The sequence below is a fragment of the Zootoca vivipara genome, chromosome 6, assembly GCF_963506605.1.
Source record: "Zootoca vivipara chromosome 6, rZooViv1.1, whole genome shotgun sequence".
In the NCBI taxonomy this organism is placed as follows: Eukaryota; Metazoa; Chordata; class Lepidosauria; order Squamata; family Lacertidae; genus Zootoca; species Zootoca vivipara.
In genome coordinates, this window is record NC_083281.1 from 47732446 (window position 1) to 47752621 (window position 20176).

General features: G+C 46.1%; 1 protein-coding gene across 4 annotated transcripts in view; it reads right to left on the bottom strand.

Moving 5' to 3' along the window:
• Nucleotides 1-2320: 2320 nt before the first annotated feature.
• Nucleotides 2321-20176, bottom strand: part of SF3B3 (splicing factor 3b subunit 3) — a 35292-nt gene continuing 17436 nt past the window's right edge. For all 4 annotated transcript variants that reach the window (XM_035120225.2, XM_035120226.2, XM_035120224.2 and 1 more), the window contains exons 12-26: nucleotides 19291-19442; nucleotides 18909-19064; nucleotides 18180-18335; nucleotides 17023-17166; nucleotides 16148-16270; nucleotides 15075-15229; nucleotides 13252-13426; nucleotides 12521-12726; nucleotides 11880-12036; nucleotides 10969-11094; nucleotides 7563-7775; nucleotides 6789-6887; nucleotides 5162-5305; nucleotides 4159-4263; nucleotides 2321-3016 (exon numbers count right to left, since the gene is read on the bottom strand). In XM_035120225.2, the coding sequence (XP_034976116.2) occupies nucleotides 2876-3016; nucleotides 4159-4263; nucleotides 5162-5305; nucleotides 6789-6887; nucleotides 7563-7775; nucleotides 10969-11094; nucleotides 11880-12036; nucleotides 12521-12726; nucleotides 13252-13426; nucleotides 15075-15229; nucleotides 16148-16270; nucleotides 17023-17166; nucleotides 18180-18335; nucleotides 18909-19064; nucleotides 19291-19442 (2252 nt within the window). In that variant the 3' untranslated portion in view covers nucleotides 2321-2875. The remainder of the gene's footprint in view (nucleotides 3017-4158; nucleotides 4264-5161; nucleotides 5306-6788; nucleotides 6888-7562; nucleotides 7776-10968; nucleotides 11095-11879; nucleotides 12037-12520; nucleotides 12727-13251; nucleotides 13427-15074; nucleotides 15230-16147; nucleotides 16271-17022; nucleotides 17167-18179; nucleotides 18336-18908; nucleotides 19065-19290; nucleotides 19443-20176) is intronic.

Below are 20176 nucleotides of genomic sequence, written 5' to 3' on the forward strand. Positions count from 1 at the left end.
GTAATTAACGCAAATTTGTTCTACCCCATCCCACCCATTCTTACTCTCCTGCGCTTAAGAGGAACAAAGCAGTTGTTTCTTCAGGCCAGGCACAAAACATCCACAGGTGGTTTTCCTACCTGTAACCCTCCTGGAATCAGCATAAATGTTAACACACATTTGTCGCAACCATTCCAATTCTGAATTTATGGTTACAGAAATGGAAAGGTGAGTGTATTTTTTTAAAACAAAGAAAGCACCATCTTCTATAGTTCTAGCCTAGAAGGGGTTCTTAGAGAGATTTCTTAAGGCGTATTTCAGACGAGCATAAGAAGAGCCTGCTGGATTGTAGCAAAGGCCCATCCCGCTCTGGCAGAGACAAAGCAGATGCCTGTAGGAAACTCAAAAGCAGAGCACACTAGAAACTCCTCGTGTGATTCCCAGCAACTGGTATTCAGAAGCACGCTGCCTCCAACAGTGGAGGTACCGTAGCACTCAACAGCTGCCTCTCTCTGTTATCTTCTCAAATGGAAAGCAAAAAACATGTGTTGTTGTTTTTTAGCCTTCTGGGGCTTTTCTTGTTCTAATGCTGTGTCTTTAAAGCCCCAGCCCCTGACTAGGAGAAAGGAGCTGGGCAGCATTGTCAATTTCAGTGCCAGTCAGTGCATCAATCCCCAACCCTCTTCTCACAGCCATTTGCATAATTCCAGCGCCTTGTAGCAAGAAACCAGCATTTCCATGCCCATAGAATCTAAAGAGCTGCTTAGTATCAAAGTGTGCTTGTGTATGTGCTTAAACAACAAAGGTGATGTCTGAGGGGTATTATTTCTGTAGCTTCCACTATAGCAGCATAGAAGATAGTTCTTCCCCACAGCAATCTTTACCACAGTCTTTGTCACTGACAGCTGCCCTTCACATCAATCCCCACCTCTAATCACTGAACCATTTCAAGGCTGGGCTGTGTTAGGCTTCTCCAACAGCCCCTACCTTAGTGAGGGAGCTGGGCAGCAGCAGTCCTCCCAAGGCTACACACTGCTCCACTCTGGCCTTGTCTAAGAGGGCAAGACTCTTCCCAACCAGACACAGCTCCCTTTTCCGCAATCCCTCACTGGCTGCTGGTTCCCTTCTGATGGGGTCTCCTTTTCTTGGAGACAGATGATCCAGTGTGGCAGTTTGACATAATAGCATGTCAGAGCCTACCCAAAGCCAAAAGATAAAGAGATTTTCAGCTGATGAGAATTTGCTTAGTTCTACTGGATCCAATCCAGAACTCCCACATCCATACAGGGAAGGAGAAATAGCACTTTAAAGTAATTGTTCAGTGAAGACATTTGAAACGAAACCTACCTGAAGCACCAGGAAACTCTTGAAAGAGGCCCAGAAAGCCTGGCCCAATTTCTAGATCTAAAATTCACCTGGCTTTGGGCTTAAATAAAATACTGCTCACAAGTTCTCTGCAGCCTAATCAGCCAAGTGCCCATTCCACCAAGGGGCAGTGCTACCAGTTCCACTGTATTTCTAGCTGGACCTCAACTAAAGGTACCCAAAGCACGCTTTCCCAATACAGAATCTTAGGTAAGGATTCCCTGCAAAGTCACCAACAGCTCCCAGAACCCAGTTATTGAGAGGGAAAACAGACTCCATCTCTGAGGTCACGACTATTAAAAGCCATGACACTGATCTCTCAGAAGCCAGCACATTTTGAACTAAACACCTGGTCCCCGTAATATCTGAAGGGCATTTGTATCTCTGCAAGCAAGTATCTGCATTTAGGAGCTGCAGCCAGTCACAAGTTCTACAGACATCTGCACTCTGTCCTCCAGAGGTCGTGAACCTGTGCCCTCCAAGTATTTGCTACAGCTCCCATTATCCCTGACTATTGGGCCAGGCTGACTGAGATGAATCAAACCCCTGTACATTACTTTTAACACAAGTAGTCAGCCCACCATAGAAACAAAGAGATCTGTCACTCACATGTAATGCAGCCCCAAGAGCGGCTCGGAGGGAGGAAGTGCAAAAGGTTTTCTTTTGAGGAAAGTAAACATAACAGCAACGTTATTTTCCCTGAAGGGCTAGGGTAGGGTAGGTTGGGAGGCAATTCCAGAACTTAAGCATAAACCTCCTAAGAGGGCTGAACAAGTCTTCCACAGCAGAGTAAATGGAGAATAAGATCTCCAGAGAAATACAGAGCCTAATACTAGACACTGCAAGTGCAGGGAAACGTGGCTTTCCTCTGCAGCCAAAAGGATAATGAATGAATTTAATGTTCGATTGGCAGAGCTGCTCCCTAGCTCTTGTCCGCAGGAGCAGGTAAAATTCATGAGAGAAGTCACCAAACAGGTTTGTCAGCCAACCTTTAATCCAGATGCTGGGTTTTATTAAAGAAAAATCTATGGCCAGATTCACACAGGCCATCTCTTCAACAGACAAAAGGCTAACTTGGTACAAGACTATATTTACAAACACAGAGATAAAAACTGCAGGATGGAAAAATTACACCAGCCACGCCCACAAGGCTTCCCAGACACTGGCCAATGGAAGAGGAGGAGTCCTAACATCCCTGTGCTCAGATCTTACAAACTCAGAAAAGGGGACTTCATCTAGCTAGCTCACTTGACAAGGAAAGGGCACCAGGGCCTTGTCCAAGGGCAGGTTGGTAGTGGGTGCAGCACCCAAACTGTCTGTAAAAAGGGTGGAGCCAGAAACACACCTGAAAGGGGAGGCCTTGCCACTTGGGAGAACCTGACTGACTCCTGGCAGGTTGATGACATGGTTGGACTTTCAAGTCGCAGGAAGAACGCGAGTACCAAAGTGGGAGCAACTGGCCAAAAAAGCTCATACCCTTCGAAACATCTTCGGAACAGGAGCCCCAGCCACGTCCCTGAAGAGGCCCCTCTCAGAAAGCATAGCGGGTGCGGATGTCCTCTAGCTTCTTGGACACCTCTGGTGGGGTCCTGTCCAGCTCTTTAGACACGTTCTTCTGCTTGTTGGGCTCCATGGAGTTGAACTGCTCACACAGATCCCCATCAATGACATTCTAGCAAGAGAAAGGGGGGCTATTTTAGAAGCTGTAGCACATGGAACAAAGGAGGGAATGGGCTCAAGCATAGAAAGCAGACCCAAAGCACACAGAACAAGAGGCAAACAGTGCCCAAAGGTTCTCCATAGGAGTCAGAATGAATAAAAGCAAATTCTCTCTTTAAAAAAATACAGGTGTTCAGCAGACATTTGCCTAAAAGTGAAAAATGAAGGTGTCCACAAGTCCATATAATGGGGGGGGGGCGGCACAAAAAACTAGAACTGTCTTGCTCAAGTTACAGGTAGGTAGCCGTGTTGGTCTGAGTCGAAGCAAAATAAAAAAATTCCTTCAGTAGCACCTTAAAGACCAACTAAGTTTATATTTTGGTATGAGCTTTCGTGTGCATGCACACTTCTGTGTATCTGAAGAAGTGTGCATGCACACGAAAGCTCATACCAAAATATAAACTTAGTTGGTCTTTAAGGTGCTACTGAAGGAATTTTTTTATTTTGTCTTGCTCAAGATCACCCCAGGGCTTGGCAATGTGGTGGATTTGCAGGTTTAGAGCTACACTGATAATGCTGCAGTCTGGAAATGAACTTAACAGTGCTAATGCAAAAATAACCTGCTGCACGACTCCTCATTGTCACAGAAGCATTTCCTGAAATGCAGATTCATATTGGGGGGGGGGGCAGAAACCGAATTCTGACACCATGGACAGTGCTGCCCTATCCATGATGTACAGGTGACCCAAGAGAAACACATGGTTTCGCAAGAAAAAAGTAGACCCACCTTGATACCTAGGTCAGTTCTAATGGGATGCAACCATCACCAGGGATAATTGCAATAGGGAATCCTGGGGAGGGGGCTTGAAATCTATACATATCACTTAGAAAGGATAAATGTCCATTCAGACAAACCACCCAGATGGTGAAAAAGAAAAAGTAAGAGAATCACGTAGCCCCATTGCTGATTACCCTTCTTAGCAAGCAGAACCCTGTCCTGGAAAAGCCGTTCCAGAAACCTCAGCAGATGCTCTGACCAAAGCATAAAATGCAGGGGGAAATTTGGCCTTCCTTCACATTGGCAACTTTTACCCATAAGCATATGCTTACTAGCATATGATGGACACGTAGCAGAGACCCACAAACTCAGCCTACCTTCACTGGGAAGTAATAGGAGCGGAAGCTGAGGTGGTCTCGTCCACAGAGAGGAGGGTGTTCAGACCTCAGATGCATCTCAACATGTTGGAAGAAGTCATGATCCTGAAAAGAGCAGAGAGCGACATCAAAGGGAAAGGGAAACAGCTGGAAGCAGCAGTGTCAGGCCACACCCGGTGCCAGAACTGAGAAGAGCAGCAGCTGTGATTGGTACACTGGTTGACAACACGTCACCTGAACAAACCTCCTAGAGCAGGAGTAGGCAACATAAGGCCCGGGGGCAATCGCCTTCTCAATCCGGCCCATGGACGGTCCAGGAATCAGCATGTTTTTACATGAGTAGAATGTGTCCTTTTATTTAAAATACACCTCTGGGTTATTTGTGGGGCATAGGAATTTGTACATTCCCCCCCCCAAAATATAGTCCAGCCCACCACATGGTCTGAAGGACGGTGGACCGGCCCACGGCTGAAAAAGGTTGCTGACCCCTGTCCTAAAGAGAGAGTGAGCCCTCTGCAAGCTGGCATGCATTCATTTTGGGGAAGGGAGATCAACAGAACTGTGGCCCCAGACAGACTCCTTTTTAGCTCTGCTTCATTCTGTCATGCAATAAAATTTCGGTCATGCTTCATGGGCAGAGCCAACTGGCAAATGTGGGCGTCACCTGTGTCAGCAAAGGTTTTCAGGGTACATTATATTGCCATGTATAAGTGTATGCAGGGGGGGGGAGAGACATACAGAGAGCAAAGAGAGCCATAGGCAGCTCAGGAGGTCCAACAGCAGCCAAGCTCAGTACGTGCATTAAAGCAGATCAATTTCTGATCCACACAAGGAAGAGCCAAGAGGCCAAATGTGGGCAGGGAGTGGCATAGCCTCCCCTCCCTTTCAGCTTTGTCTTCCATCCTCCCATAACTCACTGTCACTACCATAGGGCATTAAGTGCTCCTGCTGCACTAGGTAGATGAACAACTCTTAATATTTCCATCATACAAGAACTTCCTACCTCATGTGATGTAAATGGGACCAGAATGCCAATGCCCCCGGATAAGGTTGTGTAGACAAGAGATTCAGAGCCTCCGGGGATTAGAGTCGTCTTCTGCAGGGACAGGACTGTTTCCCCTACATGGTAGTTCATAATCACCTCTGCCTGAAAGTAAGACAAGCAAGACTTCAGCAGGTGACCTAAGATAATGCATTAAATCCAGACAATCTCATTTCCATCAAAGAAAACCTACATTTATCACTTCCAGCGGTTGGTGAGGACATTTCTAAACACACTTATAATGCAAACTTGCAACAGTGATATCCTATGTGTAATGGGAGCTGCTATTAGGCTACTGGAGTACATTGGACCCCTTCCATTATGAACCCAGTATTTCATCTGGGCAGTATTTCACATTTCTAAAATGAAGTGTCAACTAAATTACCCCCCCCCCCTAAAACAGGAGGACTGTTGAAATATGTATTAAAATTTACTTCCTGCTAGGACCTTGGACTCCAAAAGCAGATAGATAAGTGTAAAAAATAAAATTGTGTAGGAGGGTTACCTCTCCTACAGTAACAGGGGTGCTATGAACCTCAGAAGGCATTTCAAATATTTGCAAAACTTTTAAGCAAACCTGAATCACTTCATACTCCCTATAAAAGGTAAAGGGACCCCTGACCATTAGGTCCAGTCGTGACCAACTCTGGGGTTGCAGCTCTCATCTCGCATTATTGGCTGAGGGAGCCGGCGTATAGCTTCCAGGTCATGTGGCCAGCATGACAAAGCCACTTCTGGCAAACCAGAGCAGCACATGGAAACGCCGTTTACCTCCCGCTGTAGCGGTCCCTATTTATCTACTTGCACTTTGCCGTGCTTTCGAACTGCTAGGTTGGCAGGAGCTGGGACCGTGCAACGGGAGCTCACCCCATCGCAGGGATTCGAACTGCCGACCTTCTGATAGGCAAGCCCTAGGCTCTGTGGTTTAACCCACAGCGCCACCTGCACTCCCATACTCCCTATACTGCTCAACAATTACATGGGGTCAGTTGTCCTGGCTTGTTTCTCCCCCATACTGTTTCAACTTTCATTTAACTAACAGGGGTCCAGTGTTCCCCTATTGGAAAGGGAAACTGTCCCTCCTGTTCCCAGGAACTTCTCAAAACAGAGTAGGGGGAAATCACAAGAGTTTTGCCTGTAGCATGTTATAGCATTTCATGAACACGGGAAGAGATTTTTCTGTGAATTTTTTAAAAATCTCCATTCCTTTGTGCATGAAAAACAACTACAAACAACCCTAATTACAAAACTCCAAAGGCATCTGCTTGATCACAGGAGTACAATTTCACTCTATGCAGGGGTTTAACTCTGCTCCACACTGCATTTATGTAGACACAGAAGTTAATTTCAAAAGCCCTTTCAGGCTCCAACCGGCAGACAGTCTTGTTATTAATTCCATAGGGATACTCGCTTTTAAAAACCAATTCACCGTAACATATTTTTTATCAGTAGATTTATGCATTGATTTATATATTCTTAAAAAGGAAGTTGCCGGTTCCAGAAAAAGGCAGGTAATGAAGTTAATAAATAACCAGTGAACTCCAGTTTCTCACCTGAGGAAGCACCCCCTTCCCTACACCAAAGTTACCTTTTGAGAAGCCCCATTAAGAAGGCCTCTATCCCACAACGCCTTGTTTCCAGTTGGGTCCTCGTCTACCTCATCATTTGTGTTGGGTGGCAGCCGTACCTACAGAAGGAGGCATCAAGAGTGTCAAACTCACGTGTGGCCTTAATGGCAAATGGGAATAACTGGAAGGTGTTGCAAGCATGAATTCAGAAAAAGCCTAAGCCAGCAAACACGCTGCATGTCATATCAAACCATAATGAGTGCTCCAACCTGGGTTCACAGCATGTTTCTCCCCAAACAAACCATGAGAGTTAGTCAAGGTTTGTTCTTGACTCGTTGTCTGTGCTTGTTGGGAGCAAACAAACCAACAGGCTGAGGTCTGGAAGTCACAACAAGCCGTCGCAGCAGCAGCAGGAGAGAAGCAGAGCAAGAACTTTTCAGCAGCATGCACCAACACAACCACATAAATCCGCAGTCTGTTTTTAGCTGTGGGCTGACTGTGATGTGTGACCCAGGCCACAAAAGGAGAGCAACCAAACGTATGTCTTCATTAACAAGACAGTCACAAGGTGTACACTTTGGCAGAAGAGTATCCAGAGGAAGTTGCCACCCCCCCCCCATAACAGTAGCATGTGGGTGTGGGAGAAAGGTCTCAGGCCACCAGCTAAATGGTGCTTAGCAAAAGCAAAAAGCTGGAGTTTTACTGTCATCTCCCGCATCAGGGAATCAAAATGACAGCAGGGCAGTTCTCAAATGAGCCCCAGGAGTTTCCTGGCTGCCTTCAGGCTGACTTACCACACAGATGTTGCCAAATTTGTCAGCCCCAGCCACTGTGTCGTAGTCGAGGAGGCAGCCAGTGGTGACCCAGCGGGGGTGGGTGTCATCTGCAAAAATGATCAGCTGGTTCTCATTCCTCTTGTAGCGCACCCAGATGAAGCTCTCTTGGACATCTGAGACGATCACTCGGTGCCCAATGGTCTGGATCCCACAGATGTAGTTGGCAATGTGCTGTGAAGCAACAGAAATTCAGAAAAGCAGTTCAAAAAGCAATGAAGGGAGACTGTTCAAGGCAAGCCCCCAAATCCCTTCCTGAGCCATTACGCACATGAAATCTGAACATCACTGGCATCTCTCTGCAAGGCTATGATCATTTGTTGTGCAACAGTTGTAGCTTTCTAAAACTGAGAAAAGGGGAGCTGGGACATTGCTTATCTGTGATCACTTTCTGTATCTGAATGTGCACCGAGAACCAGTGCTAACATCATTATGGGTAGCTCTCCTGATTCTAGAAATACTCAGAAGGTCAAACAAACAAGGGAAAAGCAAATACCTGTATGTGAAATATGAAAATCTTCCTATTTCTACTTTCTATAACTCAGCACCCGCCAGATGTTTGGGACTACAAATCCCATCATCCTTGACCACTGGCCACGCTGACAGGAGTTGATGAGAGTTGTAGTCCAAAACATTTGGAGGGCTCCAGGCTGCTCTGTGCCCTTTTCTGCAGACGGTTCACTACACCAATATAAAGTTGGTGTAAGGAACAACTATGAAAAAATCCAAAACTTTTGTTTTTCCAAAACAATTTATTAAATTTTCAAATAAACCACATTAAACAATAACGAAACATTAAACATCAAACAACAAACACAACCACACACAATAAACACAAAATTTCCTCCTTTTAACCTCTATTCAACTATTTTACTTCTTTGCTCTGCCGAGCTTTGACTTCCCTCCTTCCCCTCAGTCGGTTTTCGTACCCACTCTTATCTCGCAGTTCCTTCATCCTATATACTTAAAGTCAATTCGTAGGATATATTTCAGTCCTGCAAGTGTCTTTAAACTTCTACAGTTCCTCTCCATATAGTCCACAAATTTACTCCAATCCTTTTGGAACCTTGACTCCCTGATTTCGGATCCTGCAAGTCAGTCTTGCTAATTCCGCATAGTCCATCATTTTTGTCTGCCACTCCTCAATCGTCAGTAACTCCTGAGTTTTCCATTTTTGGGCTAATAAGGTCCTAGCCACGGTTGTCGCATACATAAATAATATTTCATCTCCTTTTACAATGCCCTCTCCTATAAGTCCTAATAGAAAAGCCTCCGGTTTTTTGGGAAAAGTGTATCTAAAAATCTTTCTCAGTTCATTATATATCATTTCCCAAAATCTTTTAACTTTTTCGCATGTCCACCACATATGATAAAATTCACCATCCTTGTCAACTTCATTCTATTCCATATTTCTAAATCTTTCTTTATCTCCTTCCACACTGGTTCATAAATTGTCATTAAATAGATTAATATTTTTGCTGTCATCCATATTCCCAAATATTGTACTTTTTTCGCCACTACGATTCCATATTTCTGTTGTAATTTTTCCTTTTCTTCCATCTTCATATTCTTAACCACCATTTTTGTTTTCTGTCTATTTAATTTAAATCCTGCCAACTGTCCAAATCTCTCAATTTCTTCTATAGCTTCTACAACACTTTCACTGGGGTTTTCCAGAGTTAAAACTAAATCGTCCGCAAAGGCCTTCAATTTAAACTCTTTTGCACCAACTTTGACACCTTTGATCGCTGAAACATCTCTTAATCTGTTCAATACCCCCAGGACCGTGATGAACAATAATGGTGATAATGGACATCCTTGTCTAGTACCTTTTGTGATTTCAAAATATTCCGTCAAAACATTATTTATTATCAATTTCGCTCTTTGCTCAGAGTATATCGCTTCAATTCCATTCAGGAAAGATCCTCCTACTCCCATCGATTCCAGATTCTTCTTCATAAACTGCCAAGAGATATTATCAAAAGCCTTTTCTGCATCTATAAACATCAATATCGCAGATTTATCAATCCTGGTCTCCAGATATTCTATTACATCTATAATATGTCTGACATTGTCTTTTAGCTGTCAACCAGGAAGGAATGTATTATCTTTATGTATTATCTCATTTAAGATCTCTTTCAATCTCCTTGCCATTATATCTGCAAAAAGCTTGTAATCATTATTCAATAGTGATATTGGGCTGTAATTTTTCACATCTAAGCCATCTGAACCTGGTTTCGGAATCAATGTTATATAACCTTCTTTCCACGTATTCGGAATCTTTCCTCCTTCAAGAATATTATTCATCACTTCTGCTAGAACTGGTGCCAATTGTCCATTTAATATTTTATAATATTTTGCTGAAAGCCCACCTGGTCCTGGAGCTTTCCCTTTTCATTCTCTTCATTGCATTTTGTATTTCTTGTATTGTTATCGAAGCATTTAATTTCCTCCTTTCCTTTTCTGGTATTTGTTTCAATTTACGTTTATCCAGATAATCTTTGATTTTCCCACCTTCCTCCTTTCCTTTGCTGTATAAACCTCTGTAAAATTTTTGAAAGGATTTCCTTATTTCCTTTGGATCTTCCGTCAATCCTTCTTCCGTTTTAATTTTATTAATTGTATTTTGATTTTGACGTTTCCACAATTGCCAAGCTAACAATTTTCCTGTTTTGTTTGCCAATTCAAAATTCTTTTGTCTCATTTGTTTTATTTTCCATTCTATTTCCTGATTTACCAACGTGGAAAACTGCGTCTGCAACATCTTTATATTGTTCTTGATTTGCAAATCCTCTGGTTTTGCGATCAAGTTCTTCTCATTTTCCATGAGATATTTCAGGATTTCCTCCTTTTTCTTCTCTTTCTTTCTTTTCAGGAAACTGTTTTTCTGTATTAGAAAGCCCCTCATCACTGCTTTGCTCGCATCCCACACCATGTCCAATCCGGTATCTTTATGTAAATTCCAGTAAAAATAGTCCTTCAAAATTCCTTTGGGGAAAAAATCCAAAACTTTCAACTATCACCTTATGTGAATCACAGGCCATAGCTTCAGAAATACAAGACCACACCTTTGAGCCTCAGATTCTCAATTCTATTCCAAAGGGAAAGAAAATGATAATCTATCCAGTGAAATATAATAAGGTACAGAGAGGGTGGAAACAGCCCTGAAGACTTGCCCCTTAAGCAATTTAGGATAACTTCTTTTGAAGGAAGCCAAAGCTCTGGGCAAGAGAATGTTTCCCTGGAACTTGAAAAAAGTTCAAAGGTTTCAACCAAATTTGTTAAAAGTGATAGGGTATGTCTGCCTTAGGAAATACAGTATCCAGGAGATCTGCGCATACAAACACACACACAACGTTCTAAATACCTTATTCTCACACTTCCGGAGCAGCTTCTTCTTGCCCAAGTCATATACCCGCAAGAGTTTCCCCACGCCAATGAGCACTCTGCCTTGGAAGGGGGCAATAGCAGCTGGTACCTCCTCTACTGGGGTCTGAACAGAAATGAAAGAGAAGCAGCCTTTGTCAAGCAGACAAAACAAAGATCATTAATAGTACCCTCACTGCATAGATGAAGCCCCACCACTGCAAGAATGGGAAAGTTTCAGCCCTGGCAAAGTATGCAGATCTGCCACCAATGACTTTTAGGGCCCACTTGAATCAAGTACCCATTTGCATCCACTGGGGAAGAGATGGACACTGCAAACCGACAAGGACAAACTGCCTCTATAGTCCAGCTCCTGCCCAACAAAAGAACCTGCCTCCACACAGGTGCAGGCTGCTAGGTATCAACAAGGAGGGAGAATTCAACTTTTGCAGTGCTCTGTACATTGTTGATTTTCTCCATGCCAACAGAAGCCAAAGTATTCAGCAACCACCATCAGGTGCTGCAAACGCTCAAGTCAGATCACCTATAAATGACTCATTCACAGGTCTATGGCTTGTTTTGCTTCAAATGTCCATTAGATAACTGCAACTGTCACACCATTATTATAATTGGTCAAATTTCCCTGGCAGCAAGCAATGTGCATACATTTTGCATAGCACACACAGGGAAAATCCAATGTGATTTTTGATATGGCTGCTGTTTTGTGGACAGAAGGAAAACCATTTGTGGAGTAGTTACTAACAGTGATGGTCCTCTGCTCCCAATCAAGAGATTTCCATCCCAAAGAGTTGGGTCTCATCAGTACATTTTAGCAACCTCTTGGCAAGCCCCATCCATGTTCATTTCCCCAGATTCCTCCCCCTCCAACCCACTAGTGGAGGACATTCTCACCTTGTGCAAGAACTCAAGCTTCTCCCCACTGTTTATCAACTTATAGGTGTAAACAAAGCCCCCAGCCACAGAGCGTGGATTCAGGATGAGGTCCTTGGCTACGCCCACTAGAACATGCCAGTCGTCACCACCATTGGCAAATCGACACACTGCCACACTGTAGAGAGCGAGAAGGAGAATGTTACTTGACAAGACAAGGGAAGACTGGGAAGGCAAAAGAAGCAGTTGCTTCACAGCAACAAAGAGCAAGAGAGAACACTTTGGGGGAAGGCAGCAGCGAAGAGTATGTTGTACTATTTGCTAGTGCTAAGGCAGCATAAAAATGCAATACGCAAACTGAATGAGATTTAATTAGGGCTGTTATCAGCTGAGCAGATCATGGTAAATGACTGCCAAGTATCTGCCCCAAGACCCCAAACAACTTCAGGTAGACCGCATTTTTTTGCTTTATTTAATTAGATTCTAGAGTCATCTGGCAACAATAGCATAAGTAAATATTTGGCTTGACTGGTGTACTTCAAGTATGACCGAAGTAAGTATACCAAAGTATGAACTGGTATAAAGAGTATTTCCATTATTTAGCAGAAAGGGCAGCATTCAAAAGGGTAACTTGCTTCACAGGTGCAGGCACTGTTCCTTACCTGAAGGCAGCTTCATTTTGCTCCAGCTGGACTAGATCTAAAGTGTTTCCTTGGATGGGGTTCATCACCCGGACAACAGACGCCCATTGTCCATTTCCTGCCTTTGGGGCACCAAAGATGGACTCGGGAAGGTTCTCGTTCAGAAACGCTGCCGCCATCTCTGCAGCTAGTTCTCTCTCATCTTCTCCTGCAGCTTCCACCATTTCCTGCAATACACAAGGGGGCAAAAAAGAACTGTAAGAGCTGCCTGCTGGTTCAGGTCAAAGGCCTATCTCTAGTGCAGGATCCTGTTCTCACTGTGGCCAAAGCAAATGCCTCTTGGAAACCCAAGCAAGACCTAAGTCATTCCCAACAACTGGAATTTAGAGACATGCAGCTTTGGGCAATGGAGACAGAATATAGTCATCATGGTTAATAGGCAACTGATAATCTACTGTTCCATGAATTTGTTTAATGCTCTTTTAAAGCCATCCAAGTTGGTGGCCATCAGGGCTTCTTGTGATTATGATGATTAGGCAGTCCTAACTGAGGTGCAGAAAGTGAGATTTTCCATGGGTTACAAAGGCAGAGTAGCCTTCTCTCTAGAAAGGAAAGTGGTCACTGCTCTGCATTATGTTGCGACAACTTCCCCACCAAGTGCAGCAGTAGCAAAAGAAGCTCCAGCTCACAGAGTCCTGTCCCTGCCCTTCTTTGGTGAGAGCTGGGCCCCAGGCAGAAGCAAGGCATGTTACCTCCGCCATCTGCTGCTTCCTTTGGGCTTTAGTTGCCTCAGTATAAGCATTGTGGTCCGTCTCAATGATGATTAGGTTGTTGCTCTCAGGGTGGATGACGAACTTCCTAGGAGTGTACTGCAACGGGAAGGCAACCTGGTTGAAGACGGCTCCAAGCTTCTCCAGGGCCAAAATCCTGTGGGAGCCAAAAAGTTCCAGACATTAAGGTTATCCAGTGAGCCACCTTAAAGGAACTAAAAGGACATCCAGGGCAAACAATGGAGCCTCCCTGGTGGGCAGGCATCTGTGGCATGAACCACCTTCCATCACACAGACGTGGGAACTTTTCAACCTGAAAACTGACAACTTGCCTGGTAGCCATCAGTGATGGGGAGCTCCATGAGTGTGTGAGTGAAAAGCAGAGGAGGAAAGGGTCCTTGCGTCCCTCCTCCTTCAGTCTGCTTAGTGGAAGGAAGAGCATTGTATATTCACCTGCACTTGCATGATGGCCAGAGACTAGTTACTTTTGCAGGCTTACAATGGCACTGACAGCCAATTCACAGTACTTTGCAGTCTATGGAGCTTCCTGCAGGAAAGCCTGTGGGTATCAGCATGCCAGGCAACCTCCTTCAAGATCAGGAGAAACAGCCATGGGCGTACCCAGCGCGGGGCGGGGGGCAGCCTGCCCCCCCATGAAGCAGGGCCGGCGCATCCATATAGACAAGCTAGGCAGCTGCCGCAGCAGTCATTAAGGAGCGCTGCCAGCCTGCCCTCACCCGCCGCTTGCACTATGGCCAGGACCCCGGCGGAGCGCGCAGCCGTGGGTGAGAGCGGCGCTGCCGGCGGGGCTGGTGGGCAGAGGTGGAGGACAGCCCGGCGGAGCGAGAGTTTGGCGTTCCCGCCCACCATGCCGCGCCCTCCCTCCAGCTCCCCGCCGCGCCCTCCAGCAAGGCCAAGCGCGGCAGGGAACCAGAGAGCGCGACGGGAAGCTGGAAGGCGCCTCCCACCTCTGCCCACAGCCCCGCCGGCAGCGCCGCTCTCGCCCCCGGCTGCGTGCTCCGCCAGGGTCCTGGCCATAGTGCACCGGGAGCAGCCCGGCGGGCCAGAGCGAGTACCCTGGCTGCGTGCTGTCAGCGGAGCCCCAGTGCCCCCTACTGAACTTTCCCCACATTTGCTCCCATCCACACTCCGGCAGCGCTACGCGCGGGAGGACAGAACAAGGCGCCCGGCTGCCTGTCACGGCGCAGAAGCCATTTGGATTTGCAGCCTCGCCAAAGTTCCCCCTTCCCTCCCCATCCACCACCTTCCACCCACCCTAATCACTGGGCCAGGAAAGCATCTCCTTCCGCGCAGCCGGGGAGACCGCAGCGCCTAGGTGAGACTGGCGCCTAGGAAAAAAAGCTTCGCGCCGCCTAGGTGAGAATAGAGTTTCACCTATTTCAGAACCACCTGATGCTTTGTGAAAAAGTAGAGCAGTCTCTGAAGTGAACACTCCACAGACTGGCTACCACCAAGGAATAATCTCCTCCCAACAACTAGTCATGCTTTGGGTGCGTTGCCGTGGGTGGGTGGCTGCCATGTACGGCTCTCCTTCCCATCTTGAGCAACTGGGAAGGAGACCAGATCAAGCCACTCAACATAGAGTGGGTGAGCCACCTTATCCATGCAAGGTCATGTAGAAAGGAAGCATTCAGGGCAACCCTTTTGGGCACCAGCTGCCCCTGCTTCACACAGGAAGGAGCTTGGGACAGACAAGCAAGACAGACAGTCCTGTGTGTCAAGAGAGAAGGCAAACAGGTTCCCTTGTTTGTTTCCTTTCCCACTGCTGGCATTTTGATACAAACCTCAGTGTGTTTGTTGAAATGGCTACTATGCCCTCTGGACACTGCTCTGAAGCAAAGCCAGAGGCAAACTCCAACGTTTCATATGAGAGGGGTGTTAAGTGGAAGCGGGACTGATAGGAGTAACTCAGCCAAGAACGGCTTGACATGGCCAGCACCTGGAGCAGGAGGAAAAGAAGAGAGAGAAAACTCAGGGAGAGAAGAACAAATGGGACAGAGCAGGTCACACCTCTGGGAACCAAGCTGGCTGCCTTCTCCTCCTAGCAGTCCACAATCAAAGGCTCTGTTGCCAGGGCAGGGCAGATCTAATTACAGTGGTACCTCGGTTTAAGAACTTAATTAGTTCTGGAGGTGTGTTCTTAACCTGAAACTGTTCTTAACCTGAGGTACCACTTTAACTAATAGGACCTCCTGCTGCCGCAGCGCTGCCAAAGCACAATTTCTGTTCTCATCCTGAAGCAAAGTTCTTAACCCGAGGTACTATTTCTGGGTTAGTGGAGTCTGTAACCTGAAGCATTTGTAACCCAATGTACCACTGCACAGGCTCTAGGAATCCCCAAGCCAGCAGCATAAGAGAAGTTGTGAGGGGGCCAAATTGAGATTCCTGCAATGCATGGTGTTGGACCCACAGGGTCCCTTCCAGCTCTACAACAATATGATCCGTAAGGCTGCAAGCCTGGCTACTTTATCACCAACTTTCAAAAACACCTTGCACTCGGTAAATCAGGTGCAATGACTACAGCAGCAAGAGCCAAGCAAACAAAGGAACTTGAGTACTTCCTCCTTCTTTAATGTCCTCCTCCCTTTCCCACAAGTAGCTAAAATGAGCAGGACCCAGAAGCAGGCCCTTCCCCTGGCCTCATCAACACTCTTGTTTTCTCCCTCACTCACACCCCCATCCAATAGCATGCATTTTCCCTCTGTTCCAGTCAGTAAACAGGGGATTTTGTTGTGAACTCATCCCACCCCAAATTTCTAAAAGATCTTAGTCACCAGATTCACAGTCCTCCTGAAGTTTTTGCTCCTCCCCCTCCAGTTTTTCATGAGTGCACTCCTCTGATTCCCTGCTCACTCACCGCTTCTTGGCCTTGCATCCGAACTCGGAAGAGCTTCACAGGGCGTGAGCCCAGATACCTGGTCCTTGTGTCAGAGAGGTCACCAGTAACTGGATCAAGGACAGTTCGGAGAAGCACACCGTTCTGGGTTACAAGGGCAGATGAGCAAAGCAAGGTGGGGGAGGGGGGAGAGGGACATGGGCAGGCAGAGAAAAAGAGGCACCAGATGAACTCAGAATACCAATGTATCTTCAGCTCCTGACTCAGGCAGTCTTACTATTTCCAGGTTCGCTCTGGCATGTACAAAATTAAGCACAACACTGCTATAAAGCTGCTATTTCCTCCTTTAACAAACTAAGAAAAGGCTTTTTTGTGAAACAGTTTAAAGTGTAAGCTACTCCCACTTCACCCCCACCTACTACAAAGACCCCTGACCTGCTGGAAGATGAGCTCTATTTCCACCCTCCTCCCTGGCAAACAGAAGGTACTCTTCACAATGGGACTAGAGCAGGCATCCCCAAACTGCGGCCCTCCAGATGTTTTGGTCTACAACTCCCATCACCCCCGATCACTGATCCTGTTAGCTAGGGATCATGGGAGTTATAGGCCAAAACATCTGGAGGGCCGCAGTTTGGGGATGCCTGGATTAGAGTCTGCCTTAATCAAGCGGGAGAGGGTTATGTTCCTCAGGAGCTCAGGAAGAGTGAAGAAGTTGGCAGGAGGGACGCAGTCTTCCCTTCTGGCAGGCCTTCTGGGAGGGTGTGTGGAACGGGTCTCTACAGGGTTGTATGAATTCAAGAGCATGGCTTCCGACGCAGTCCAGTCAAATGCAGCAACACCTGGTCCAATCCCATATATCAAGGATCTAGCAAAGGTTCTGGGCAGTAACTGCTCACCTGCAACCCAATGTTCAGGTACAAGAAGCCAATCGAGCCCCGCTCTCCCAGTTCATCCTGCTTCTCAGCTCCACCCATTTCCACAATGCACAGTGATTCTGGCTGGGCAGGGAGAGCTTGCATACTCAGCGGCTGAAGACAGTCCTAGGGGAGGGAGAAGGAAGACACCATTACTAAAGCAGAGAGAAAGAGCAAAGCATAACACATAAGGTCTTTGTTGCTACCCTGAACCACTTCAGACATCAGGTGGAGGAACTGTATATGGCTGGGTTCTCCTTTGTATAAAAATCCCTGGCACATTTGAAGGAGAAGACTAGGCCAGAACCTTTCCCCTGACCTGCCAATTTTCTATGTAGGAGGGCATTCAACCACATTCCTCAGCAGTCTGAAGAGATGTTGATTGTGCCAACAGCTCAAATTGTTTCTCCATTTGGAGCAATCTGTGGGAAGATTAATTTCACCTGAGGAAGTCTTTAAAGAATCATTTTTAGCTCTGGCCTTCTTTCAGGCAACCCAGTACCTTCCAAAAGTTTGTAATACAACTCCCATAACCCTCAGCCAAACTGGCTAGGGCTGGGGTGAGTTGTAGTTCAAACCATCTGAAAGTCACCAGGTTGGAGAAAGCTCGTGTACAAGGTACACCTTGATTATTGTGAATTGACCTATTATATGGCCACTGAAGCATGACCAGAGGCTTGATATTCCTTATTGGCATCGAGCCCTTTGGAATGCCTGAACCTTCAAATTAAGAGGCAGGGGTATCAAAAAAAGAGGGGAGAGAGGGGAGAGAAAGCAACTGCAGTTTGGGTTGGAAAGAGAGCATGCTAAGAGTTCAGCTGGAGTCAGCTAAAACAGTAAGACATATTGGGGGACTGAAGGAGTAAGCCATGCCTTTGGGTTTCTGACTAAGCACCAGCAGTTGTATTGCCCACTTTATGAGTCTGCTTGCTTCCAACATGCTCTCCTTTCATATTAGGAAACAAATCACAGTCTAGTGCATTCTCACATCCAAAGAAAGAAAAGCCCTGCTAATCACCCCTGGAACTTCCTCTCACTCAGTTTTTTTTTTGGGGGGGGGAAGGAGTTTTGGTTACAATACTTTAATTCGGGTCAGCAAAGGCTTACCTACAGGCAAGGGACTCTCAGGAAGCACTTACAGAGGGGTCGAGGGAAATGATGCGCACAGTGTTGTCCACCAGCCCAACAGCAAGGAACCGGGAGCGCTGCTCTCCTGGGGGAACGTTGGCCAAGCTCATGCACACCACGTCAGCAGACATCTCCTTCCTCTCTGTGTATTCATTCAGCTGCCCTGACTGGTGTGGAAAAAAGGCACAATGGAGGAAGGAAGTCATACCTGGATTAGCAGAACCAGACCCATTTCAGATCAAGAGATGTGCAGTAAATTCTTTGAACCATGTAAGATAGGCATCCCCAAACTGCGGCCCTCCAGATGTTTTGGCCTACAACTCCCATGATCCCTAGCTAACAAGACCAGTGGTCAGGGATGATGGGAATTGTAGTCCAAAACATCTGGAGGGCCGAAGTTTGGGGATGCCTGATGTAAGATGACAGGTGACCTTGCTTGTTTGACCTTTTGAGGTAGGAAGCCTGGAGCACTTTGAAGACCACCAAGTTTATCAGAGATAAGCTGGTCTTTAAAAATATGCAAGTCTCTGCAATGGTCCACCAAAGCAACCCCAAAACACTCACCCCACCCAAATGGCACAAATCACCTGAATATTCTCCTGCACAACAACCCCTGAAATGAAGGAAAGTGACATAAGGAGCCCAAGAATGCTGTGATGCAGTTCTCATTTGTTTCCATTGCAAGCCTAGTCTGCAAACCCTCATGAAAGTCACATCTCCCTCCAGCTCAGCTCACGTACCGGGTCCATCTCAAAGTAGACCAGCTCTCCCCCTGTCAGTGCGATCACCACTTGTCTCTGATTCACAGCACATTTGACGATGGTTTTCTTCCCTGGTGTTTTCCACTCATTAACTCTTTTGTCTGCTCTGATGTGCCGGATGCCATCAGGATAAACCTGAACAAATACAGAAATAAGATGCTGAGTCAGTCCATCTGACAGGAAGTACCTTTGCTGTTCTTTCCATTATTAGGCTAGCCTTGCAAGTCAGTTCACAGAGGCCTTCTCAAGAGATGCCAGGAGAGCACCACAACCAAACCCTCTCTCCTTGCATCTCTTGAGAAGGCCAACGGGCCTGGCTGCAAAAGACAAGCAGAGCACTAAGAGGTAAAAGGCCCCTTACCTGCACCAAAGCATCATCTCCCAACAATGAGCAAGACAAGGTGGGCGTAGTACCAAGGAATCCAGAGTCTGTGACCTCCTCTACAGTTTCTCCGATAGACAGTACCAGGGTGGCATTGACGAAGGACACAATGATATAGGCATCAAATTCATCTAATTACAGAAGAAAGAAGACGGATGCCAATAGAAGGTCAAGAAAGAGGTTTGTAGAACAAATATGGACAACAGAAACTCTTCACAAAGGCTACTACAGTTATTTTCATCATCACCATCACACACAAGTTCATGACAAGGGGGCAGCATGGCCTTCACACACTTGGACCATAGTAAAGGAGAAGAACACTCAAGGCACAAAGAAGCTACAGCTGTGCGAGAAGTGTGAACCTTCTTTGTGAGCCTCCCCCTCTTTATATAATTGCATCTGGGTCAGAATACAACTGGAATGAAAACAGTTTCTTGCTCTCCTCCTAACCACAAGAAAATGATCAGACAAGATGTTTATGCCTGCAGCCAACAGAACAGTTTATTCTCATTTGCTTTCTCTAAATCACACACACAAACACAGCGTATCTGTAAAACAAAAATGGTGATGTAGATTAAAATAAATCCCACAGGTTATTAAAAATACACCAACCCAGACAATGTAACATATCTAAAACATATGAGATGCAGCTAATTTAGTTCTTTTTTTTAAAAAAAGATGGAGTTGGCAGGAGGGATAACAAAACACTTATGAAAAAAATGTACTAATGGAGCAGGTGGAAGCTCAGAGAACAAATGGTTAGCAATCTCTCACAGCTTTTAGATCTTCCCACCAAAGTTAATAGTAAGAAGCCACACACCTTCTTTCCACATTCCAGAAAAGGGGGGGGGACCCAGAATGCCAC